Source organism: Suncus etruscus, chromosome 7, assembly GCF_024139225.1.
Source record: "Suncus etruscus isolate mSunEtr1 chromosome 7, mSunEtr1.pri.cur, whole genome shotgun sequence".
NCBI classification, from domain to species: domain Eukaryota; kingdom Metazoa; phylum Chordata; class Mammalia; order Eulipotyphla; family Soricidae; genus Suncus; species Suncus etruscus.
Genome location: NC_064854.1, coordinates 121,092,243 through 121,119,351, shown reverse-complemented (window position 1 = coordinate 121,119,351; position 27,109 = coordinate 121,092,243). Strand labels below are relative to the sequence as shown.

Below are 27,109 nucleotides of genomic sequence, written 5' to 3'. Positions count from 1 at the left end.
AACCAAAAAAAAAAAAAAAAAAAAAAAAAAGAATTTACTTTTTGGGGCTGGTGAGATAGCATAGAGGTAAGGCGTTTGCCTTGCATGCAGAAGGATGGTGGTTCGAATCCCGACATCCCATATGGTCCCCGGAGCCTGCAAGGAGTGATTTCTGAGCGTAGAGCCAGGAGTAACCCCTGAGCGCTGCCAGGTGTGACCCAAAAACCAAAAAAGAAAAAGAAAAAGAAAAAAAGAAAAAAAAAAAGAATTTACTTTTATCTGGAGCTGGAGCATATCTGTAGCAGGTAGAGTATTGGGTATTTGTTTGCCCTGCACATGTACAACCTGAACTTGGTCCCTGACATCACATATTTTCCCTCGAGCCTTCCAGGAGTAATTTCTGAGTGTCCTTGCTATAACCCCTAAAACTAAAAACAACAAAGAATAATTTACCTTTATCTTTTTTTTTTTTTAAGCAACTTGAATATGCTGTGTTTAGATGTGATGTTTGATGTTTGTCTACTTGGGTTTTTTTGTTTGTTTGCTTGCTTGTTCTGAGTATTCCTGCTGGTGCTTCTGCATGCAAAGCATATACTCCAACCTATTAAGCTATTTCCCCAACTCCTAAGTTACATTAAAAACAAAACACAAAAATGGGATGGAGTAATAGTACTGCGGGTAGGATGCTTGCTTTTCACGTGATTGAACTGTGTTCAATCCTGGGCACCACATATCATATGTTCTTCCAAACTTAACAGAAGTGATCCTGAACACAGTCAGGGATGGCCCAACATACAAGACCAAGAGAAAAGAAACACTATATATATATTAATATATATATTACTATGTAATAATAGTTCTCATTCTCGTGTGAGGTTCACACTCATGGTTTTATATCAGATCATTTTGGGCTTTGTTGTTGTTAGCACAGGTGCCTTCAGAGTACTGACACCATCGTCTTCTGCTGCTTGCATTAACATGAATCTGTGGGTCCGGAGAGATAGCACAGCGGCGTTTGCCTTGCAAGCAGCCGATCCAGGACCAAAGGTGGTTGGTTCGAATCCCGGTGTCCCATATGGTCCCCCGTGCCTGCCAGGAGCTATTTCTGAGCAGACAGCCAGGAGTAACCCCTGAGCACTGCCGGGTATGGTCCAAAAACCAAAACAAAAAAACAAAACAAAACCATGAATCTGTGTCCTTTTTTGTTTTGTTTTGTTGGTTTTTGGGCCACACCCGGTGATGCTCAGGAGTTACTCCTGGCTATGTGCTCACAAATCGCTCCTGGCTTGGGGGACCATATGGGACACAGAGGGATCGAACCGTGGTTGGTCTTGGGTCAGCTGTGTGCAAGGCAAACACCCTACCACTTGTACTACCACTCTGGCCCCATGAGTCTGTTTGTTAGTGTCTTTCATTCTTTTTTTTGGTTTTGGGTTTTTGGGCCACACCCAGTGGTGCTCAGGGGTTACTCCTGGCTATCTGCTCAGAAATAGCTCCTGGCAGGCACCGGAGACCATATGGGACGTCCGGATTCGAACCAACCACCTTAGGTCCTGGATTGGCTGCTTGCATGGCAAGGCAAACACCGCTGTGCTCTCTCCAGCCCCATGTTTTTCATTCTTAGCTTTGGTTTTTGGAGTACACTTGGTAGTGTTCAGTACTTACTCTTGGTGATCTGTGTTTGGGGATCACTCCTGACAGGACTCAGGGCTGGAGATTGAACCCGGATATATCTCTCAGCTTTGACACTCCCTGTACCTCGTATTTAGAGGAGTCTTTCTCAATAGGCTGCCTCTGACCCCTTCTATAGGAGTGCTATACTTGTGTAGACTGAAGTGTTTAGTTACTTTTTTTTTTTTTTTTTTTTTTGGTTTTTGGGCCACACCCGGCGTTGCTCAGGGGTTACTCCTGGCCTTCTGCTCAGAAATAGCTCCTGGCAGGCACGGAGGACCATATGGGACACTGGGATTCGAACCAACCACCTTTGGTCCTGGATCGGCTGCTTGCAAGGCAAACGCCACTGTACTATCTCTTCGGGCCCTTAGTTACATTTTGTTTTGGGTGCTTTTGGCTTAACTTCACTTCCATTATTGACCAAGGAGGAAGGTTCTAAATTAAGAAAAAGGTGATTAGGGCCCGGAGAGATAGCACAGCGGCGTTTGCCTTGCAAGCAGCCGCTCCAGGACTTAAGGTGGTTGGTTCGAATCCCGGTGTCCCATATGGTTCCCCCATGCCTGCCAGGAGCTATTTCTGAGCAGACAGCCAGGAGTAACCCCTGAGCAATGCCGGGTGTGGCCCAAAAACCAAAAAAAAAAAAAAAAAAAAAAAAAAGAAAAAGGTGATTAGAAATACAGAATTTCTATATTATAGAGCATGGCAACCAACTTAAGTGGCCACCAGAGGGAGGCATCAGCCCATGCCTCATTTATGCACCATCCTATGGTTGTGGTGAGACCTGCCGAGTCTTCTCTAGTTAAAACATTTTGCTTTGTTTTTGGTCCATACCCGGTGGTACTTAGGGGTTGCTACTGGCTCTGTGCTCTGGAGTTGCTCCTAATGGTTCTCAGGGTACCTTGTGGTAGCTAGAATTGAATTCAGCTGGGCCTCTTAAATGTTTTTTTTTTTTTTGGTTTTTGGGCCACACCCGGCATTGCTCAGGGGTTACTCCTGGCTGTCTGCTCAGAAATAGCTCCTGGCAGGCACGGGGGACCATATGGGACACCGGGATTTGAACCAACCACCTTTGGTCCTGTATCGGCTGCTTGCAAGGCAAACGCCGCTGTGCTAACTCTCCGGGCCCAGGGCCTCTTAAATGTAAAGAATGTGCCCAGTGCCCAGACTGTTGACCTTTTTCTTCTCTGCCCTATTTTTCTACTCTTTAAAATCAGGTAACATTGGGGCCAGTGAGGTGGCGCTAGAGGTAAGGTGTCTGCCTTTCAAGCGCTAGCCAAGGAAGCACCGTGCGTCCCATATGGTCCCCCCAAGCCAGGGGCGATTTCTGAGCACTTAGCCAAGAGTAACCCCTGAGCATCAAATGGGTGTGGTCCCCCCCAAAAAAACAAACCAAATCAAACCAAACCAAACCAAACAAAAAAATCAGGTAACATTAGTTCTTAGCACTACATAGGTTTCTTATATAAATTGCTTCTGAGGGGGCAATGGAGAGATTGTACAGTGGATTAGGCACTTGCTTTGCACATGGCTGACCTGTGTTGGATCACTATTACCACATATAAGCCCTAAATATGCTCTGATCATGCCTGGGTGGGCCTCTAAAATCAAAACAAAATTTAAAAATTCTTTTAAAACTTTCTTCCTCACACCTAAAAACTTTTTTTTTTTCTTTTTGGGCCACACCTGGTGATGCTCAGAGATTACTCCTGGCTATGCACTCAGAAATTGCTCCTGGCTTGGGGGACCATATGGGACGCTGGGGATCAAACTGCGGTCCATCCTAGGTTAGAGCATGCAAGGCAAACACCCTGCCGCTTGTGCCATTGGCTCCAGCCCGCACCTAAACACCTAAAAACTTTTAAGTATAATTAAATTTAGAATTAAATTTATGTTTTGGTTTTTGGGCCACACCCAGCTGCTTCACGGCTTATTTCTGGCTGTGTTCTCAGGATCACTCCTGGCAGTCTTGGGGACTATATAGGGTGCAAGAAATTGAACCTGGTTGACCACTTACATGACAAACACTCTTCCTGCTCTAGTTAATACAACTCTGGCCCATTAAGTAAATTTTAAATAGTTGTAAAGCATGATATGTTTCAGGTTTTTTTTTTTTTGCCCACACCCGTCATTTACATAACCCTTTAAACATATTCATATAATTCTAATTTTATTCCCATCTATTTCTTTTTTTTTTTTTTTTTTTTTTGGTTTCTGGGCCACACCCTGTGACGCTCAGGGGTTACTCCTGGCTATGCGCTCAGAAGTTGCTCCTGGCTTCTTGGGGGACCATATGGGACGCCGGGGGATCGAACCGCGGTCCGTCCTAGGCTAGCGCAGGCAAGGCAGGCACCTTACCTCCAGCGCCACCGCCCGGCCCCCCATCTATTTCTGTAAAAAAAATGAGCAAGCTGTTCTTTATCTTAGAAATGTAAATCAATTTCTGTTTTCTTGGATTTTTAGTTCCTTTCCATGTAGAGACTTTTATCAGCACAACACATTTTTATATAAAAAAGCCCTTTTTTGGGCAGACTAGGTTGTCATGTTTCTATAACAAGATATATAAATGTAAACTTAACTTTTAATTCAAAAAATTTTTTGGCACACCACACACATACACAAGGCTTAGAAAAATTTTTATAAGCATAAGATACTATGTTCAGAAGAAATTTATTATTTTGAATATATATTATAATTTTGTTAAATCATGACAAAGTTAAATTTGATTGGAAAGGCTTCCTTTTCTTGTTTTGGTTTTTGGGCCATACCTAATCATGCTGAGTGCCTACACCTGGCTCCATGTTTGGGTGTCATTACTGTCAGTGCTTTGGGTACTTGAAGTTCTTATTCTTGAACCTGGCCTTCCTGCATGCAGAACATGGTCTCAGCCTGTTGGAATAACTCTTCATCCCAGAAATGCTTTTCTAATGAGATGATAGATAGCATTGTTATATATTTTTGTTATTAACTCATGATCTATTTATAATTGGTTTTGGATGAAACAATTTAGCACTTTTTATTCCTTTTGTTTTGTTTTGTTTTTTTATAGATATAATATTAGGGCCCAGAGAGATAGCACAGCGGGTTTTGCCTGGCAAGCAGCCGATCCAGGACCAAAGGTGGTTGGTTCGAATCCCAGTGTCCTATTGGTCCCCCGTGCCTGCCGGGAGCTATTTCTGAGCAGACAGCCAAGAGTAACCCCTGAGCACCGCCGGGTGTGACCCAAAAACCAAAAAAAAAAAAAAAAAAAAAAAGACATAATATTAAGTCAGAAATAGCTCCTGGCAGGCTGTCAGGACCATATGGGATGCCGGGATTCAAACCACTGTCCTTCTGCATGTGCAAGGCAAATGCCCTGCCTTCATGCTATCTCTCTGTCCCCTTGGATTTGATTTTTGAGAAAAGATTTAAGTTGTTGTTGTTCCAAAATAAAATCTTATTGTTTTGGTGGTCACCCAACAGTGCTCAGGGCTTACTTTTCACTTTTTACTTAGGAATCACTTCTAGTGGGCTTGGGGGGACCACATGGGGTGCTGAGGATTGAATCTGGGGTGGCTGTATGCAAGGCAAGCTCCTTACCCTCCTTACCCTCTAGTAGTCCAATGATGGCTAACCTTTTTGAATCCGAGTGCCCAAACTGTCGCACAATGCTCGGTCTTCCCAGTGGCCAGTCTGGCCCTGTTGCCAGGTGAGCTGCCAAGCAGACACCGGCATGCTTGCCTCCTGCTGCGCCGCATATCTTAATTGTGGACCATCCCACCATCCCATTGCCAGCTTCAAGGCCTTCGAGTGCCACAGTTTTGCCATCGAAGCTCTACTATCACTTAAACCCCTAAGGTAAAGTTTTCGGTACTACTGCCAGTCTCAGGGAATTATACGTGGTCCCAGGGATGTAAGACAAGCATCTGACCTGTTGTATTATCTCTGACTCTCTTCTCTTTGAGTGAAAAAAGTTTGTAGGAAACTCTTGGATGAGTTTTCTGACGAGAGAGAGGGAGAGAGGGAGAGGGAGAGGGAGGGAAAAAGAAAGTGTTTGGAATATTGAATATAGCTAGAGATTTTTGGAAGTGTTTTATTTCTTCAGATTGATAGTTTATATGATTATAGTCAAGATCCTATCAGGAATTTTCTTTCGTTTTCTCTTTTATTTTGAAGGGGGTCGGGGAGAGAAGGGGTTTGAAGAGGAGACACAATTGGAAGTGCTCAGGGCTAACTTCTAGTTCTACATTCAAAGATTATTTCTAGTGGGTTCAGAGAATTGTGGCATGCTGGGGATTGAAGTTGGGCCCACCATCTGCAAAGCAAGTACCCTACCCATTCTACTATTGCTCCAGCTCCCAAATTACCTTTTCTTTAATAGTTGAGGGACCAGGGAGCTATCTCAGGTGCTGGAATGCATGGGAAAAAAATTTCTTTTGGAGAGGAGGGAGAGAATATGTATGTGTGTGAGACCTGAATTTGATCTCTAGTACCACATGGTTCTCTGAGAGTTGTGTGTGGCCCTTTTCCCAAAAATTGATTTGAAATTTATATGAGAATGCAAAGGAACTAGGATAACTAAAAGAAGTTTGGAGAAGACTCAACTTAAATTATTTTAGGGTTTCCAGTAATGCATATAGTATGTGTGTGAAACCAGGTATCACTTTTAGCTAGCACTTTTAGCCATTGTCATCTCCTGGGCCTGTTGGAATTAACTTGAAAAGGCCCTGTATGTATCCTTAAAGTATTTGAATGATAGATGGTAAAATTATATAGTGCTTTCTGATAATTTTATTAAATATAACTGATAGTTCACAATTTATAGAACATAAAAGAACATGATTAATTTATAATTGGGAAGGACTCTTCAGAAGCGGGACTGGTAAGTATAGCCTGGAAACCATGGAAATGATTGACTTAGTTTTTGTTCAATGTTTCTAGGTTTTCTTTTATTGAATGTTAAATTTTGATGTGCTAAAAGTCAACATTATGAAAAATGCTAAAAATTTGACGATTTTTATTTTTCTGTTACAATGGGCATTTATTTTTTGTGGTTTGTTGCAGGGACTTCATCTGCTAAACCTAAAGGGCTAGCCAATGGTGATCATGGAATTGAAGGGAATGATAATGCAGGTAAGTGGTTCTCAGAATTCCCCAAATATCTGACTATAACAGTTGTAATAAACACCTTGATTAGTCCTTTGAAATAGATTTTAGTGAAACATGAATTATTTCTAGGTGTATTATCGCTGTTAAGATGTATTTAAGGGCCCGGAGAGATAGCACGGCGGTGTTTGCCTTGCAAGCAGCCGATCCAGGACCTAAGGTGGTTGGTTCGAATTCCGGTGTCCCATATGGTCCCCCGTGCCTGCCAGCAGCTATTTTTGAGCAGACAGCCAGGAGAAACCCCTGAGCACCGCCTGGTGTGGCCCAAAAACCAAAAAAAAAAAAAAGATGTATTTAAGGGGCTGGAGTGGTGGTGCAAGCCGTAGTCCTAGCCTAGGACAGACCGTGGTTCAGTCCCCTGCATCCTATATGGTCCCCCAAGCCAGGTGTGATTTCTGAGCACATAGCCAGGAGTAACCCCTGAGCGTCACCGGTGTGCCCCCCCCCCAAAAAAAAAATAAATGTATTTAAACTTGGTATCTATAACAAAATCTCCAACAGTGGAAAGAGAAGAGTGACTTTATTCTTTGAAAGTTTGTAATTGCAGTTAAACCAGTGAAAAAGCTGAATCAGTGTTTAAAATATACCTAAAATACAGTTATTATACCATAATGTCTTATGTTGGAGGCCTTTGACCACAGTCTTACTCATGACTGCACATTGCATTTTGTTTTCAATAGCTCAGCGTTAGGAAACCTGTGAACTATACATTAAAAGTTTTCCCCCTTTCTCTTTTGCTTTGTTTTTCCTTTCTTTCCCCCTTACATTACTGAAATCTGGCTTCTTAAACCCATTACTAATACTTTGCTATTTGTGCTAGCATCAACAGCTCCTTTAGGTTCCCATCTCATGACTAGTAAGACTCCTGTGACCCCAGAGTCAGTTTACTGAGCAGAAGTTTGAAGCAGTCGCACTAGCAGTATATGTTCTTAGTAATAGATTCCATAGGATGTGCTTTTATGCAAATCTTTTTTTTTAAGTAGCTGAAACCATTGTGACCTAAATGAGTGTATTTCTAATGATTAAGTATATTACCAGCTGCAATTGAGTGTACTTGTAAATGGGGCATTACATTTGATTAACTCTCCTGCAGGGGCCAGAGAGATAGCACAGCATTAGGGTGTTTACCTTGCATGCAGCCGACCTGGGAAGGACCCGGTTCAATTCCCGGCATCCCACATGGTCCCCCAGTCTGCCAAGCGAGATTTCTGAGTGCAGAGCTAGGAGTGACCCCTGAGCACCGCTGGGTGTGGCTCAAAAATCAATCAATCAGGTTTAAAAAAAATACTGCAGGGGAGAAAAGCAGTTGATATGTTTTATGTCTGTGTTTCTGTCCTGTAGGTATCTCAAACGTTTTGGGTTTGCTTATTTATGTTTTTGGGGCAGTGTTCAACGGTTAGTCCTGGCTCTGTGCTCAGAAATCACTCTTAGCAGGCTCAAGGGACCATATGGGATGCTGGGGATCAAACCTGGGTCAGCTGCGAACCCAGGGCAGCTGCATGCAAGACAAATGCCCTATCTACTGTGATATTGCTCCAGCCCTAAAGTCTTTCTTGAGTTATCATAGAAGTCTTGGTTTCCAACAATTTGAAGTCAACAATAGCAATTATACAGGATTTAGAATTTATTTTGTAAGCTTCAAAATAATATGTATACATATAAATTTTGTGCCTTAGATTTGTGGATAGCCATGCTTTATTTGTTGTGAATATTAGTTTTACTCAGTGATGCTAACTTAATGATGTTCCTTATTAGAAACTCATAAATTAGGAACTGTTTTTAAATCTGGAAATAAACCCTACCTTCACCTCCAGGTTTATGAACTAAAATTTTCACATTTCTTTAATGATTTTTGTGTATGTGCTAGAGTATTTGTGTGTACTTTAAAATATTATCACTTCATTTGGTTTTACGGAAACGTTTATTTTTTTTCTTGTTTGTTATTTGGTCACACCAGTATATTTGGAGGACACTTCTGGCTCTGCTTGGGATCACTCCCAGTGGTTTTCCAGGGACTATCTGGTGCTGGTAATTGAACCTGATTCATGCAAAGAATGGGCTTAAGCTCGTTGAACCTTCTCTCTGGCCTAGAAACTTCCTTGTTTTAAAACAAGAAGCAGACTGGAGTTAGTACAGGGTTTAAAGTGATTTCCTTGCAGCCACTATCACATGGCTATCTCTCAGCATTACCCTGGATGTCCCCAAACACTAACCAGATACTGGTTAGTTACTGGAGGCCCTCTGAGCAGGGGGGATGCTCAGGGCCTGAGAAATGAACTGTTGACCATCTATCTAAGAATCAGCAGGAGCGCTTCCATATCTCCTGACCTCCTGAGCATTACTTGTGAGAGAAATCTTCCCTTCCAAAATAAATAAAGAAGAAGCTTGGACATGAACTTTGAAAAACTAAGTTTAACCTTCTTTAACTTGGAGACAGTACTGGGAGGAAGGAATGGTTACAGCTGATTGGTTTGATTGGCCAGTTGAAAGAATGAATTGCAAAGGTAACTCAATGGGCTGGAATGCTTTGCATGAAGAAGGCCTGTATTTGATCCCTGGCATTGCATGGTTCCCTGAACACTGCTAGGATTAACCCTGGAGCATAAGAGAGCTTCTGCCTCTCTTCATTGCTGGATATAATATGTAATTAAAAAACAAAAAAAGAAAAGAAACTATTTCTATTCAAGAGGGAATTTACCAAAAGGCATGGGAAAGATCTTCAGCAAGATTATCAACTCTTTCAGAAGAGACTTCAAGTATACATAGCCATTGCTTTTCATTGCTGCATCTTCTTTTTGTGGAAGGTTGAGGGGTTGGGTGAGGATAGGCAGAGCACATAAACCCAGCAGTGCTCAGGGCTTACTCCTGGTTCTTTGCTCAGTATTAGCTTCTTGAGCACCATACCACTGAATATCTCTATAACTCACTGTTCCATCTTAATAGTTCATTAAAAAAAAAACAGAAACAAAAAAATGAAAACAAGTACACAGGAAGAATATACAACCTGACTCTAACTTTCCAGATCTTTTAGTTTCTGGTGGTGAACCAGAGGCTTTGCAAGAGCATATACCTTTCTGCTTGTGATTTTCTGCTGATGCCTATAAACTATATTGTGCACAGTCCTGGGGAGATGTTTTTATTCTGAACTTGACTTCTTAAGCATGGTAAGATGTTATACAGTACTGAAAACTTGTCCACTTCATTGACATGGGAAGAAGTAGGGGGAGGGTGAAGAGTGCATGTTTTTGGATCATGTGTTTTTATTCTACTTCGGCTATCCCTAAGTGGAATACGTAGTTTGGTGTCCCTTTGCAAATTCCCACTCTGGTTCCCAGTCACAGGAGCTGGCTAGCTTTACTGATTGTATATAAAGGATGTATGAGAAACTCACTGTTGAATCTATTTACTAATAACCTGTGCTTTTCCACCCTTTCCTTCCCCTTCCTACTTTTCCCTTTCTATTTTTCTCCTCCTAGAAGCCTAGCGTGTCTCTCAACACTCGGGCTGCTGCAACTCCAGACCAATGATCTTTCCTAAGCACCGTAATACTTCTAAAACCTCAGCATTTTGCAGAGCTTTGCTTTCCCTACTTGGACACCATATAGAAGAAGCTGAATATAGTTCTTCGGGGTCCATTTCTGCTGATGCCTGAGCAAACCACCTGCTTCTTGTGCCCTGCAGGGCTTGATGGGACTTCCTTTCCCTTTGTGAGCACAAAGTACAAGTTAAATTCTTTTTACTTTTATTATAAAGATCATTTGTCTTTTTTTTTTAAATGAATTTTCTTACTTAGTTCTCTCATTTTTCTTTTCATTGAACATTTTCAGTTGACCTTTTTGTTTGGTTTTAGTTCTTCAACATGAACTCCAGGATATTATAACAAAAAACTAGAGCATGTGCTTTCAGAAAGGGATTGAGTCCACCAGAACTGCAGAGAGCCCCTCCTTTCCTCTTCCTTCTTCTCCCTCTGTGAGCTTGTTTTTGGGTGGAGTAATCTTGTATGTTATCTATCTCTCCCTCTCATAGAAATATGAATATTAACTATTTTAACGTGAAATTTTCTGATTTGAGCAGATTGCAAAAGCTGCAAAATATTTCCTTAAATTAAGTCATTATTTGTAGTTTTGGGCTTAAGTTTCTATTGTAAAATCAATCATGATCTAGGTTTAGATTTCCCTGAAATTTAATAATACTTTTACTGTATCTCAATTTTAAAATTTTTGATTAAGAATTACTTTCTCAATTATGAATTTCCAGGTAAGAATAGAAAGTGAAAGAAAATGGAATCGTAATGACTAGGATGTTCATTCAAATAGAAAAAACCTTTTTTTTTTTTGTTTTTTGGGCCACACCCAGCGATGCTCAGGGGTTACTCCTGGCAGGCACGGGGGGGTGGGGGGGGGGAGGGGGATATGGGACACTGGGATTTGAACCAACCACCTTTGGTCCTGGATCGGCTGCTTGCAAGGCAAACACTGCTGTGCTATCTCTCCCGGCCCAGAAAAAAACTTTTGCAGGGGGAATTTGTGGGTCACACCTGCCAGTGCCCTGAAGTTACTTTTGGTTCACACTCAAGAGTCACTCCTGGTGGTGCTCAGGGATTGAATCCTGGGTTGCTGCAGGCAAGGCAAATGCCCTTTCCTCTGCAGTATCTCTTTAGTCCTGAAGAAAAAATTTTTTTTCCTGTAAAAACATAAACACACTGAAGAACCACAATGAATTTAGCAAGTTTTTTTATGAAATGATCTGATTGAAGTTCAAATTCTACTCTGGATTAGTTGCTCTTTGAACTCTAGAAGTTTGATCTCAAACATGTTCAGTGATTGAGATTGGGATCACACATGAAGATCTTTGTGTCAAGTCCTTGAACTTATATATGTAAAGTATATGTACATTCATAAAACTTAGGCTAACCTTAGTGGGACTTTCTTATTCTTTTCCTTATTTCTCTAGAGAAATAGCTTTAAAAAAAATCTGGAGCCTTTGGGCTAAATAACTGGAAATTTTCAAATGATAAACTTCCTATTTTCAGAAATAGATTAAAAAATGAACTATGGGGGCTGGAGAGATAGCATAGAGGAAGTGCCTTTGCCTTGCATGCAGAAGGGTGGTGGTTTGAATCCCAGCATCCCAAATGGTCCCTCCCCAAACCTGTCTGGAGTGATTTCTGAGGGCAGCCGAGTGTGACCTAAAAAAAAAATGCATAAAAAATAAAAAAATAGGGGCCGGGTAGGTGGCGCTGGAGGTAAGGTGTCTGCCTTGCAAGCGCTAGCCAAGGAAGGACCGCGGTTCGATCCCCCGGCGTCCCATATGGTCCCCCCAAGCCAGGGGCCATTTCTGAGCACATAGCCAGGAGTAACCCTTGAGCGTCAAACGGGTGTGGCCCAAAAACCAAAAAAAAAAAAAAAAAAAAAAAAAAAAAAAAAAAAAAAAAAAAAATATAAAAAAAATGAACTATGGGGCCTGGAGCGGTGACACAAGCGGTAAGGCATCTACTTTGTCCACACTAGCCTAGGACGGACTGCGGTTCGATCCCCCGGCATCCTGTATGGTCCTCTAAAGCCAGGAGCGATTTCTGACTGCATAGCTAGGAGTAACCCCTGAGCATCACTGGGTGTGGCCCAAAAACAACAATAAACCCATGAACTGTGGAAATCTGAAATTCTGGTTTAAGATCTAAAATGTGAAAATATTCCTCAATTTTTAGTCCTTACTAATGTTTTTACAATCATATTACTAATTATTTGAGATTACAATAAGTGACTGGCATTATGTTCTAGGGAAGATTTTGAGATTTTGAACTTAATTTTATATCCTCTGATAGAAAACTACTTTTGGGGTGATAGTATAAAGATTTTTTTTGGGGGCCGGAGAGATAGCATGGAGGTAAAGCGTTTGCCTTTCATGCAGGAGGTCATCGGTTCGAATCCCGGCGTCCCATATGGTCCCCCGTGCCTGCCAGGAGCAATTTCTGAGCCTGGAGCCAGGAATAACCCCTGAGCACTGCCTGGTGTGACCCAAAAAATAAAAAAAAAAAGATTTTTTTTTTGATAGTATAAAGTTTTTTTTTTTTGGGGGGGGGTCACACCTGGTGGTGCTCAGGGGTTACTCCTGGCTGTCTGCTCAGAAATAGCTCCTGGCAGGCACGGGGGACCATATGGGACACCGGGATTCGAACCAACCACCTTTGGTCCTGGATCGGCTGCTTGCAAGGCAAAAGCCGCTGTGCTATCTCTCCGGGCCCGGTAGTATAAAGTTTTAAACTGAGTCCTTGCTATGTCTTTTGGATTTCGGAAATACTCCTTCCCATTTCTGGTTATAAGAATTAGTTTTTTGAGGCCCGGAGAGCTAGCACAGCGGTAGGGTGTTTGGCTTGCATGCAGAAGGGTGGTTCAAATCCTGACATTCCATATGGTCCCCTGAGCCTGCTGGGGGTGATTTCTGAGCATAGAGCCAGGAGTAGCCCCTGAGCGCTGCTGGGTGTGACCCAAAAAATTGAACCAAAAAAAAAAAAAAAAAACCAACAACGAAGAATTAGTTTCTCTACCAAGGATTCCTTTCATGGGTTCTGGAAAGAAAACACTTCAAGGAGCACTTATTTAGAAGAGCCTTTGCTTGCCTTATAGGCAGCTAATGAGATAAAACCGTTACATAAAATATCACTCTTTCCTTTACTTGTATTATTATTCTAATGATTTTGTGTCTTTTGGGGAGATGATAGAATGGAATTTTTCTTAACTGGTAGTGATACCTTTAATTATGTTTGATGTGTTTTACCTCTATGCACTGTATCTTCTAAGTCACTGCAGCTTATCTAAGTAATGGGTAGAAAAACCTGGATATAAGTTTCAAAGTTTCAAAGGCACACAGTTGACATTTCATTGTTGATTTGATTTCTTAAACCTTTTTTCCATTTTCTTACGTTTACCTTTGTTTGAAAGGATTTTGTTTATGTTTTCTTTTTGATTTTATCAGATGCTCTAATTTTTTAAACTAACAGCCAGCAAAAATTTGGTATGTGTATTTTTTTCTTTTTCATTTTGAAAGAAATAATTTTAATGCTTTATATGTGTTTTCATGTAAGTAGTGAGTTTTTATAGAAAAATGCGATATTGTCATCTGTTCATACCTGAGTAGACCAGTAACTACTCACTAGTGAGGCAACTCATCTTTGCTGAAATGTATTGTTTCATATATGCAATCTTCCTTTCTTTCTGTTTTTCTTTTTTTTCCCCAGTATTAAAGATGTAGAACTTTTTTCTTATAGAATATTTTTATAACTTTGTTCTTGCAACTAAATGTATTTTCTGCGACTTAAAGCTCAACAGTTTGTAATGAAGACATTTTAACGTGATTGCTGTGCTAAGTAACTATACTAATAAACACCTGATATTAACACCTTACAGACTGGATTTTGATATGACTAAATAAAGATTATTGCGTCATGAGTTCTTAATCTAGCAAATTTTCTTTTCTTTCCCTAACATTTTCTAATCCTACCTATAATAATGCTTTCATTGTATTCCTTCTTAACTTTGACCAGACACTTTCACTTAATGTTTTTGGGCTTGAAGGCCGAAGCTTGGTGCTTAGAGCTAATTCTGGTGCTGTCCTTGGAGGAAGGGACATACGGGGACATGATGCTGTGCCAGAGAAAGAAACAGGCCTCTCCTTCATGTGAAAATGCACTCTGGATCTTTGAATTATTGTCTCTTCTGCCCACTTTGCCTTTTGTTTTGTTTTGGGTCACACCAGGTGGCGCTCAGAGACTCCTGGCAGGCTCAAGGGACCAGATGGAATGCCAGCAATCAAACCCAGGTCAGCCTTGTGCAAGGCAAACGCCCTACTGCTGTGCTATCTCTCTGCCCCTCTTCTTTTTTCTCAGATTAGATTTACATTCATCCACAATATGAAAAAGGATTATGAAGGCCAAGTGGCTATTATTTGATATTTTATAGCACTCTGCATATGCAGAGTGGCAATATAATTATCCCCCAAATATAATTATTTTATGGCATATAAATTATTAATAGGTACCTTCAAATACTATATTTTTAGTGTACTGTATTTTTCGGCGTATAAGACGACTTTTGAAACAAAAAAAAGTCAACCGAAAATTGGGGGTCATCTTATACGCCGAGTATATCCCGAAAAATGTTTCAATATGCTGCTAAATGAAAATTGTCTGAATATTGCCACAAAACAAATTTTCCAACTCGATCCTGCACCAATCACTGCAAGGCTGCTCGGACTGCCTCTCTTAACTCAGCCAGTTTGATGCATGCAAATTACACAATGTTCTGGACCCAAAACTACACTGTCAAAAGCCTGCTCAGATTGGCCAGAGTCAGAGAGGAATTCTATTACAGTAGAACCTTTGAACCTTTGCTTGTTGTGATTGGCTCCCTGTGGTACATACAGTTGCAGCACAGGAAGTTTCTGTCTGATACAGCGAATATAGGCCTGCAAAATTAGGGGGTCGTCTTATACGCCCAGTCGTCTTATGCGCGGGCAAATAAGGTAATCGAAAAATAAAAGTCGGGGCTGGAGAGATAGCATGGAGGTAAGGCGTTTGCCTTGCATGCAGAAGAATGGTGGTTCAAATCCCGGCATCCCATATGGTCCCCTGAGCCTGCGAGGAGCGATTTCTGAGCATGTAGCCAGGAGTAACCCCTGAGTATGCTGGGTGTGACCCAAAAACCAAAATGAAAATAAAAATAAAAGTCATATTTATAGGCATTAAAAGTCACATTTATAGGTATAGGGATGTTACTGAAGTGGTAGAGTACAGGTCTAGCATTTTTGATGTCTCAGGTTTGATATGTGGTACCACATGGTCTCACATCACACTCTGGTATATTCCTGGTAACCATGAGCATTGCCAAGTGAGGTTCTGGTGGCCCTAGCACTGTGGGATCTGAGCAGCATGGCATTGCTGGCCTGGACATTGATCTCTCTGGCCTTTAAAGCCAGGCTAAATATAAATATCACTGGAGCAACTCTCCTGAGTACTACTTGAGAGGCCTCCCTACCCCAGTACTATTAACATTCTCTATAGCAGGGGTCTCAAACTCAATTTACCTGGGGGCCGCAGGAGGCAAAGTCGGGGTGATCCTTGAGTGAAAAGTCAGTAGTAAGCCTTGAACATTGAGGGGTGTGACCCAAACAACTAAAACAAAACAAAACAAAAAAAGATTCCTCTGGGGCAGGGCCACAAAATGTTGTATGGAGGGCCGCAAACGGCCCGCGGGCCACGAGTTTGAGACCCCTGCTCTATAGTATTCTAAGTTATCAAATGAAATTTTTATATTTGGTAAAGTCAATTTTAGTCATTTGATCATTTTACTATACTGTCTCTGAGAAAGAATTCAAATGAGCACTTATAGCCATTTAGGTTGGATTTCTTTGTAGACACGGATGTGGAAATATGATAGGTGACTCTAAATTAGGGCTTTAAAAACGTTCTACTTCTGATAATTTTGCATGCTATAAGTGGCTATTTTTAAAGATTGACCTTGTTTATAAATTAAGAAAAATTTGATTTGAACTAGGGAGATGGCTCAAAGGACTCTAGTGTTCGTTACCTGCCGTGCACATGGCTATCAGTTTACAAGCCCCTAAAATAAGAGCCAGAAAGCTCAATGTCTCTTTATAAGGAGAGCACAATAATGTGTTTCAGGATTTAAGCAGAATACTTTTTTTTTTTTTTTTTTTTGGTTTTTCTGGCCACACTCCAGGGGTTTGATGTTCGGGTTACTCCTGGCTAAGTGCTCAGAAATTGCCCCTGGCTTGGGGGGACCATATGGGCGCAGGGGGAACGAACCACGGTTCTTCCTTGGCTAGCGCTTGCAAGGCAGACACCTTACCTCTAGCGCCACCTCGCCGGCCCCTTAAGCAGAATAATTTTATTTTTTTGGTGGTGATTTTTGGGTCACACCCGGCAGTGCTCAGGGGTTTTTTCCTGGCTCCATGCTCAGAAATTGCTCCTGGCAGGCACTGGGGACCATATGGGACGCCGGGATTTGAACCGATGACCTTCTGCATGAAAGGTAAACGCCTTACCTCCATGCTATCTCTCCGGTCCCTAAGCAGAATAATTTTTAAAAATATATTTCTTGCCATATATATATATATATATATATATCTTTCTTGCCACTGAAACAGTCACACTTAAACTATAAAGTGGAGCTGGAGATATAGTAAATTCAGTGGGCATGACAATTGACCTGGACGCATCTGAACAACAGTTTGGCACCCCATATTTTTCCCCAAGTGACCCCAAAACTCACCACTCTAAAGAATAACTCATAATCCTAGTTTACAGGAAACCTAGGGTTTAAGCTTTCAGGAATAGGGGCAATTCTTGGATCTTACTAGTGTGTTTACTTTTAAAAATGTGAAAAATTGAGGGCCGGAGAGATAGCATAGAGGTAGGGCATTTGCCTTACATGCAGAAGGCATCCCATATGGTTCCCCCCACCCCAAGCCTGCCAGGAGCGATTTCTGAGCGTAGAACTAGGAGTAACCTCTGAGTGCTGCTGGGTGGGACACAAAAACCAAAAAAAAAAAAAAAAAAAAAAAAAGGTTGAAAAAATTGGGCCCAGGGGCTGGAGAGATAGCATGGAGGTGGGGCATTTGCCCGCATCCCTTATGATTCCCCCAAGTCTGCCAGGTGTGACCCAAAAAAAGAAAAGAAAAAATTTGGGCCCAAGCAATAGTACTATTGCTAGGACATCTGACTGAGGTTCTATCCCTGGCACCCCTTATGGTCCCTCATGCCCTCCAGGATTGATCCTGGAGCACAGAAAGAGTAGTAAAGTCCTGCCCACTGCCAGGTGTGGCCTGAAGTTAAACACAAAAAAAGTGAAATGAAAGGATCAGAGAGATTACAGCAGGTAAGGTGTTTGCCTTGCATACAGTTCAGGGAAGTTGGATCACTGAATACCAGGAATGATCACTAAGCACAGCGAGGAATAAGCCCTTAGCTCTTCTGGATGTGACCAAGGACCTAGGAATTGAGATGAAATGTGATTATGGTTGGAATGTTTGTTCTCTCTTGTTTCCTCTGGAGTAGGAGACTGGACGGTTCTGACAAATATATAGAATTTGTGGACAATTATAGAGTGTTAGTTTGATTTCTAAGTCACAATTGGGGTTGCCACACCTGGCAGTACTCAAGGATTAATCTTGGCTCTGTGCTCCACAATCACTCTTGGCAGTCTCAGAGGGTGGGAGGAGGTTTTAAGGTGCTTGGAATTGAACCCTAGCCATGTGCAAGGTAACCACCCTACCTGCTATAGTATTCCTCTGGCCTCATCATCCTCAATTTTATGTGATGCTCTCAGTAAAGACTTAACAGCACTTAACCACAAATATTTTGTGGAATAAATCGCTGTACTGTCTTTGTTGTTGTTTTGGGGCCAAACCCAGCAGCGCTTGTTTTATTTCTGGATCTGCACTCAGAAATTACCCCAGCAGCTTTGGGGTACCAAATGGAATGCCAGAGATCGAACCTGGTTGGGTTCATGCAAGGCAAATGGCCTACCTGCTGTGCTATTGCTTCAGTCCCTATCTGTGTGTGTGTGTGTGTGTGTGTGTGTGTGAATGTGTGTGTGAGTTTTGAGGTCACACCTGTCGGTGCTCAGGGGTTACTCCTGGCTCTGCACTCAGAAATTGGCTCCTGGCAGGCATGGGGGACCATATGGAATGCTGGGATTCGAACCACCATCTGTCCTGGATCGGCTGCATGCAAGGCAAATGTCCTACCGCTGTGCTATCTGTTTGTTTGTTTTTATTTTGGGTCACCCCAGGATTTGGTTTTTTGATGCTCAGGGGTTACTCCTGACTGCACTTAGAAATTGCTCCTGGCTCGGGGGATCATATGGGTCCTGGGGAATCGAGCAGGGGTGGGGGTGTGGGATCGAACCTTAGTCCATTCTGGGTCAGCCTCATGCAAGGCAAACACCCTACGCTGTGCCATTGCTGTGGCTTTATCTCTTTTTTTTGTTTGTTTATTTGTTTTGGGGCCACACCCAGCAATGCTCAGGGATTACTCTTGGCTCTGTGCTCAGAAATCGCCCCTGGCAGGCTCGGGGACCATATGGGATGCTGGGATTCGAACCACACTGTCCATCCTATATTGGCTGCTTGCAAGGTAAATGCCCTACCACTGTGCTATCTCTTCGGCCCCTAACTCTGTATTTTTATACAAATTATGTGGTATTCTTACTACTTGGGACTTGATACAGTATGCTAAATTCTCTGCAATGTCATGGTCAGAGCAGATTACTCTGATAACTGTTCTGCAAGTGATGTGATAGCAGTCCTTGAAGTCATAACCAGAGTGGAAATAGTAAACTATTTTTTGTTTCGTTTATTTGTTTTTATTATTTTTATTTTGGCATTTGTTTTTATTATTTTTATTTTGGGTCACACCTGGCAGCACTCAGGGCTTACTCCTGTCCTATGCTCAGAAATCGTTCCTGGCAGACTCAGGACCATATGGGATGCCAGGATTCGAACCACTGTCCTTCCGCATGCAAGACAAACACCCTACCTCGATGTTATCTCTCCGGCCCTGGAAATAGTAAACTGTTTAGTTAGGTTCATTTTTTTTTTCCTGTTGGAGGGGCATGATTGGAGATACATAGAGCTTGGGGACACCATTTGGGATGCCCGGGATCAAATGTGGTTGACCATGTACAAAGCAAATGACCTACCTGCTGTACTATTACTTCAGCCTCTAAACTGTTTTGTTAAAAACAGTGAGTATTTCATCACTATCTCCTATCTTCTGATAGAGTACAAGCTATTTGGCATTAGTAACGTTTTCCCAGATAAATTGTAATGTCAAAGTTTCTGAGTAGCTGTTACAGCCACCCACTATATAAGCTTTGTATTGTAATTCATAGTTGAAGTCCAAATATAAAACTGCACATGTATTCCCGGATATAATTAATATTCCTTACTTCCCACCACTCTTCTAACAAGATCCTGAAAAACACAGCTTTAGTTGAATATTAGAGACAAATCAATAAAATAGCAACACTTAATGTTTCTTAGTTACTGTTATTTCTGGTTCTGGTAAAAGAATATCAGAAAAATCTACATCCATCCATTGTCATAGCATGTTACCTTCAATTTCTGGGTTGTTTAGGTAGTTCATGAAACCAGTTATTGGAACAACTGCAAGGATGCTTAAGTGCTTAAGATCCTTTATCTAATGAAAACATTTATTATATTGTGAGTCCTTTGATTTCAACTTTTGGAGTTTTTTGGGGGGAGAGGAGGGTTGGGCCACACCTGGCTGTGCTCAAGGGTTACTCCTGTTTCTGTGCTCAGATATTATGCCTGACATCATATGGGATGCTGGTGATTGAACCTGGGTCCATCTCGGGTCAGCCGCATGCAAGGCAAATGCCCTAACCGCTGTGCTATTGCTCGGGCCCCTCTTGGGGTGTTTTTAATTGAATAAGACAAAATAATATCATCCTGAGCTTTGAGCCTGATAAACCTCTAACTATACCTTTGTTAATATTTGTTTTTCTTTGTAAAATGAGACATCACACTATGCCTCCAAACATATGTAGATATAGGATATATCCTTTAATTGAGGTGTGTTATATTGGGAGCAGAATGATGTTTTGAGGCCTTCTGGAGATTGGGTATAGGGCTCTGTATATACCAGGCATGCACTGTATACTTCTTTGAGCTATTTTCTGCCTCTCTTCCTTTTTTGGGGGGATGGGCACACTTGGTGATGCTCAGGGTTTACTCCTAGCTATGTGCTCAGAAATCACTCCTGGTTTGGGGAAATCATATGGGACGCCGGAGGATCAAACTGCAGTCTGTCCTAGGCTAGCACCAGCGAGGCAGACAGACGCCTTACTGCTCTGCACCACCATTCTAGCTCCATGCCTCTTCCTTTTTCCTTCCTATTTTAGCTTATTTGTAATTCTTTTTTTTTTTTCTTTTTGTGGTTTTTGAGTCACACCCGGCAGTGCTCAGGGGTTATTTCTGGCTCCAGGCTCAGAAATTGCTCCTGGCAGGCACAGGGGATCATATGGGGCGCCGGGATTTGAACCGATGACCTCCTGCATGAAAGGCAAACGCCTTACCTCCATGCTATCTCTCCGGCCCCTTATTTGTAATTCTTAAGCACATATACTTTTCGTTTTTATTTTTTAGGGAGAGGTTTGGGTCACACCCAGTGGTACTCAGGGTTACTCCTGGCTCTGCACTCAGAAATCACTCCTGGCAGGCTCAGGGGACCATATGGAATGCCAGGAATCGAACTCAGGTCAGCCACATGCAAGTCAAACACCCTTCCCACTGTGCTGTCACTCTAGTCCCTGAAGGAAGGAAGGAAATAAAGAAGGAAGGAAGGAAGGAAGGAAAAAAGGGCAGGGCTGGAGAGATAGTATAGGAGATAAGCTGCTTGCCTTAATTGTGTTCCACCCTTGCTCGGTTCTGAATATATGGTTACCTGAATACTGCTCTCTCCTGAGCACAGCTAGGAATAGCTTCTAAGCCTTGACAATGTGGCCCTAAGCACTATTCCCCTTCAAAGAAAAGAAAAGGAAAAAAATCAACAACATTCTGCATAGTGTTATAATTTATCAGACTAGGCACCTTTGTTTGTTTTTAAGCACCACCCGGTGATGCTCACTGTTACTCCTGGTTCTGTGCACAGGAATCTTTCATGGCAGGGTGCAGGGGACCTTATGGGATGCTAGGGATTGAACCCTGGTCAGCTATGTATGCCTTACTAGTTGCACCATCATTCCTCTCAAGGGTTTTTAATTACAGGACTAATACCATTCACAAGGCTGCTATAAATTGATCTTGTATTTCACTTGAATCTGGACTTGAACAGATTTTTCCCCTGGGCCACACCTTGTGACACTTGGGTTACTCTTAGCTATGTGTTCAGAAATTGCTCCTGGCTTGGGGTACCATATGGAACGCCAGGAGATCGAACCACAGTCTGTCCTAGGTTAGCACATGCAAGGCAAATGCCCTACTACTTGCCCCATTGCTCCGGCTCCATAACGCCCCCCCTTTTTTTTTTGGTTTTTTGGGCCATACCCGGCAGTGCTCAGGGGTTACTCCTGGCTATCTGCTCAGAAATAGCTCCTGGCAGGCACGAGGGACCATATGGGACACCAGGATTCGAACCAACCACCTTAGGTCCTGGATCGGCTGCTTGCAAGGCAAACGCCGCTGTGCTATCTCTTGGCTCCTACCTTTTTAAATGAGTCACACCCGGCAATGCTCAGGGGTTACTCCTAGTTCTAAGCTCAGAAATCGCTCCTGGCAGGCTCAGGGGACCATATGGGACACTGGGATTCGAACCACAGTCCTTCTGCATGCAAGCAAATGCCCTATCTCCATGTTATCTCTCCGGCCCCAACTCTCTTTTTATTTTATTTATTTATTTATTTGTTTGTTTGTTTGTTTGTTTATGGGTTTTGGTCCTTTTTTATTGTTCTTGTTATAATGACTCAGTGAGTCGCTCTTTCTCTCACACGCGCACGCACAGCTATTTTGTTCACTTGCATATATGTATTTGCACATCAGGTTGTGGAACTTGTACACTCAACTGAGGTGTTTAATGAGGTTTGCACTCCTCAGTGTGATATTGCACATTAATGCTCATCAAGGGTCACACACACTCTAGTTGGACGCACACGTTAAGATGTAGTCCTGGGGGCTGGAGAGATAGCATGGAGGTAGGGCGTTTGCCTTTCATGCAGAAGGTCATTGGTTTGAATCCCGGCATCCCATATGGTCCACTGAGCATGCCAGGAGCGATTTCTGAGCATGGAGCCAGGAGTAACCCCTGAGCACTGCCAGGTGTGACCCAAAAACCAAAAAAAAAAAAAAAAAAAAAAAAAAAAGATGTAGTCCTGGGGGGCCGGAGAGATAGCATGGAAGTAAGGCAAACATTTGCCTTTCATGCAGAAGGTCATCAGTTCGAATCCCGGCATCCCATATAGTCCCCCGTGCCTGCCAGGAGCGATTTCTGAGCATAGAGGCAGGAGTAACCCCTGAACACTGCCGGGTGTGATCCAAAACCACAAAAAAAAAAAAAAAAAAAGAAAAAAAAAGAAAAGAAAAAGATGTAGTTCTGGGGCCGGTGAGGTGGCGCTAGAGCCAGGGGTCCTCAAACTTTTTAAACAGGAGGCCAGTTCACTGTCCCTCAGACCATTGGAAGGTCTGACTATAGTAAAAACAAAACTTATGAATGAATTCTTATGCACACTGCATATATCTTATTTTGCAATGAAGAAACAAAACAGATACAAATACAGTATGTGGCCCTCGGGCCATTGTTGAGGACCACTGCACATAAGGTGTCTGCCTTGCAAGCTCTAGCCAAGGAAGGACTACGATTTGATCCCCCGGCGTCCCATATGGTCCCCCCAAGCCAGGGGCAATTTCTGAGCACTTAGCCAGGAGTAACCCCTGAGCATCAAATGGGTATGGCCCCCAAAAAACAAAACAAAACAAAAAAGATGTAGTCCTAAGGTTCACTGTGGGGCTTGAACACATTCTTGCCAGGGTCATAGTTCTTATCCAGGTGCTTGCATTTATATTTTGTTTTCGTGCTTTCTGGGGTTCACCCCCTCTAGGCCACCTCCTGCTTTGTGGCACTTACATATGGTCAGAAAGTATTTGAAATGCAGGGACAGACAGCAGTTAGCCTTTAGCAGCAGAGCCGTTGTCTCTGCAACTGAGACTTTGGGATCATGACCTTGCACTCAAGGCAAGTGTTCTAAACCCAAGCAATGTTCCATAGGACACTCAAGTATTTTAACACACAGAAGTATTTTTCACTTAGTCACTGCTATGGACAAAGGATATTCTGAGAGACTATATAGAATTCTTTTTTTTTTTTTTGGTTTTTGGGCCACATCCAGCGGCACTCGGGTTACTCCTGGCTGTCTGCTCAGAAATAGCTCCTGGCAGCACAGGGGACCCTATGGGACACCGGGATTCGAACCAACCACCTTTGGTCCTGGATCGGCTGCTTGCAAGGCAAATGCTGCTGTGCTATCTCTCCGGGCCCATTATATAGAATTCTTAGAATTTTCTACTAAGATATGAATTGGGTAGCACTATGGACTAATTATAATTACCTGGTTAAACTGTCATTTGAAATTGCACTTGTACCTTACCAGGCTTCAAGATAACTTGTCTTTTTTTTTTTTTTTTTTTGGTTTTGGGGCCACACCCGGCGGTGCTCAGGGGTTACTCCTGGCTATGTGCTCAGAAGTTGCTCCTGGCAGACACGTGGGACTGGGATTCGAACCAACCACCTTAGGTCCTGGATCGGCTGCTTGCAAGGCAAACACCGCTGTGCTATCTCTCTGGGCCCAAGATAACTTGTCTTTGACATAAGAGATGGCATGAGCTTAAAACACTGATTTGGTTGTAATAAAATGCTATCAAATCATACCTACATGCATGCTGTAGCCATAGTTGAATAAAAAATGAACATTATAATGTTGGGATGTGGGGCTGGCAAGATAGCATGGAGGTAAGGCGTTTGCCTTCTATGCAAAAGGATGGTGGTTTAAATCCCAGCATCCCATATGGTCCCCCGAGCCTACGAGGGGCAATTTCTGAGTGTAGAGCCCAGGAGTAACCCCTGAGCACTGCCAGGTGTGACCCAAAAACAAAACAAAAAAAAAGTTGGGAGGTGGGAGCTGGAGAAATACCATACATTGCTGGGACTTGAGCCCAAGTCTCCTACATGCAAAGTATGCACAGTACTTTGAGTATCTTATATAATGACTTTTTTTTTCTGTTTAGTACTGGACAGTGGACTGCCTTATAATGTCTAAACAGAAAGTTAATCTGACCTTGTGGGTCACAGAGATAGTGCAGGGGTAAGGCTCTCGCTTTATATGCTGCCAACCCTCATTTAGTCACCAGCACCCTGAGCATTATTGGGTGTGGCCCCAGCCCCACTCAGAAAACAGGTCCCTCTTTTAAAGTTTTCTGCTGTTGCTATGCTTGTGCACTGTCTCTGTCTCTTGTCTGTCTGTACATACACTCAGTTGTAATGTGCATATTTAGTTGTGTCTGGGGTTGCACATTTGGTTTCTGTGCTTGCACACTCAGTTACAATACTTATTAGTCGTGGTGCTTGTTTGCCTTTTGTAGTGCTCACCTGGGGTTGCTATAGTGTTCGCTCAGGATCTCACTCTTTTTTGTGGTGCTTTACATACCTACCTTGTGTGTGGTCAGATACACTTATTGTCCCAAGGATGTCAGATAGCAAAGCTACCAGGTATAAGCAGCAGTACTGCCCAAATCTCAAGCAGCACAGGTTGTGGTAGTAGGGGTTGAAATACCATAGTTGTTGCTCTGTAAGACACACCCTACTATAAGACTACATAGTTCTTAGATGCTCTCCTCCCCTGCACTCAGGCTTCAGCTCCGGGCTACATTTACTCCATAAGATGTGTGTATATGAGGCCGGAGAGATAGCATGGAGGTAAGGCGTTTGCCTTTCATGCTAAAGGTCAATGGTTCGAATCCGAGCACCCCATATGGTCCCCTGAGCCTGCCAGGAGCGATTTCTGAGCATAAGCCAGGAGTAACCCCTGAGCGCTGCCAGGAGTGACCCAAAAACCAAGAAAAAAAAATTAAGATGCATACGCATGTGTGTGTGTGTGTGATGAAAAATATGGTAATGACTTCCCTTCTGAATGGCTGGCACTCTAGTCACAGCCTTCTTCTAGCCCCATGGCTTAAATTTTTTACCACTAAGATTTGTATAAAGTAGTCTGTTATGCTTCCTACCTTGCTCTTCACGAGCACTTTTCTCTGAGTAGTACTTGGCTACATTTCAGGCCTTGATATGGTAAAAAGAAAGTTTTTATATATATAGTTTTTTTTTTTTTTTTTGGAGTTCTCAGGCAGTGTGCCAGGGGCTTAGTGTCATGCCGAGCAATCCTTGGCTCAGCTCTCTGGGCCTGATGGTTCGATGCTCTGTTCTGGCAATGTGTTGCTTCATCCTGATGATGCCAGAGGATCACCAGAGCTATTACATCCAAGGTTGCTTGGGGACCATATAGTCAGACACATACAAGGCTGAAGTCCAATCTGCTCTACTAGCTCTGTAGCCTCTTAATTTAGTTTTTGGGGCCACACCTGGTGGCACTCAGGGGTTATACTCCTGGCTCTGTGCTCAGAAATTGCTTCTAGCAGGCTCGGGGACCATATGGGATGCTGGGGATTGAACCCAGGTTGTCTTCATGCAAGGAAAATGCCCTACCGCTGTGCTATCGCTCTGGCCCCTGTAGCCTCTAATTTAATACATATATATATATATATTTACTAACCGTTTTCTATTATGAGCTGAAAGTTCCTCTTTTATAAAAGAAAACGAACATGGGATTTAGAAAAATAACTCAAATGACTGGAGTGCATGCACAAGGTTCTGGGTATGATCCCTGATATTACCTGACCTCCAGAGTACCACAGGATATATATAGCTCTGCCAGCTGTCTTTACCACTGGAGGTCCACTCTCCTTCCCCTACCTCACAGATAAGAGATAAGTGATAACATAGTTGTTGTATTTAAGGGACAGAAATGAGTCCTTTGTAACTGTCTAAAGGGGTTAATAAATGGAATAAGATAATACTAGGGTGATGACTAATGTCTACGTAGAAAGTTCATTTATATAGGCTCACACCAGTAAATGCTTAAATAATAAATCGTTCTCTGGCCACCGTGAGCTTTCCTATTTAAATGATTGGATAACAGCATTTTAATTATAACTAGAGTGTGTCTGTCCATTTTTCTTTGGAGGTACTCTTTCTAGAGGACAGATTGAAGATGAAACTTGGAAGAACTCAAGACTATTTTAGGGGAAGGAAATTGACTTAGAATTTGGTCACTGTTAAAACATGGCACATCTGATTCTCCACTGCATTTTCAGCAAGTGAAATTGAGATAAGTGAGCTGGAAAAATAGTTGGATTGGTAGAGCAAATGCCTGGCATGTGTGAGACGCAGAATTTGATTCCTGACTTCAAACTTCTCCAAAATCAACAATATATCCATGAGCCACCAGGTCATCAGATAATGCAGCATTAGGTGGAATATCGCTGGATGACATTGTGGTAAAAGGAATGCAAATGTGAACTCCTATTCTCACACACAGCATGTCTCAGTCCTTTGAGCTATTTCTACATCTCCCTGTTTTTTGGTTCTCATTATCTGTATTATTCAGGTTCTAGTCAGGAGACCAAAATCCATGCAGTAATTTGAGCAGGGATTTAATTACTGATGGGTAAA

General features: G+C 42.4%; 1 protein-coding gene across 1 annotated transcript in view; it reads left to right on the top strand.

The window, feature by feature from the left end:
• The window catches only part of MAP4 (microtubule associated protein 4), a 171,894-nt gene that overhangs the window by 63,586 nt on the left and 81,199 nt on the right, over window positions 1-27,109 (top strand). The window contains 1 exon segment of the mRNA XM_049777292.1: window positions 6,694-6,762. Within this exon segment, the coding sequence (XP_049633249.1) occupies window positions 6,694-6,762 (69 nt within the window).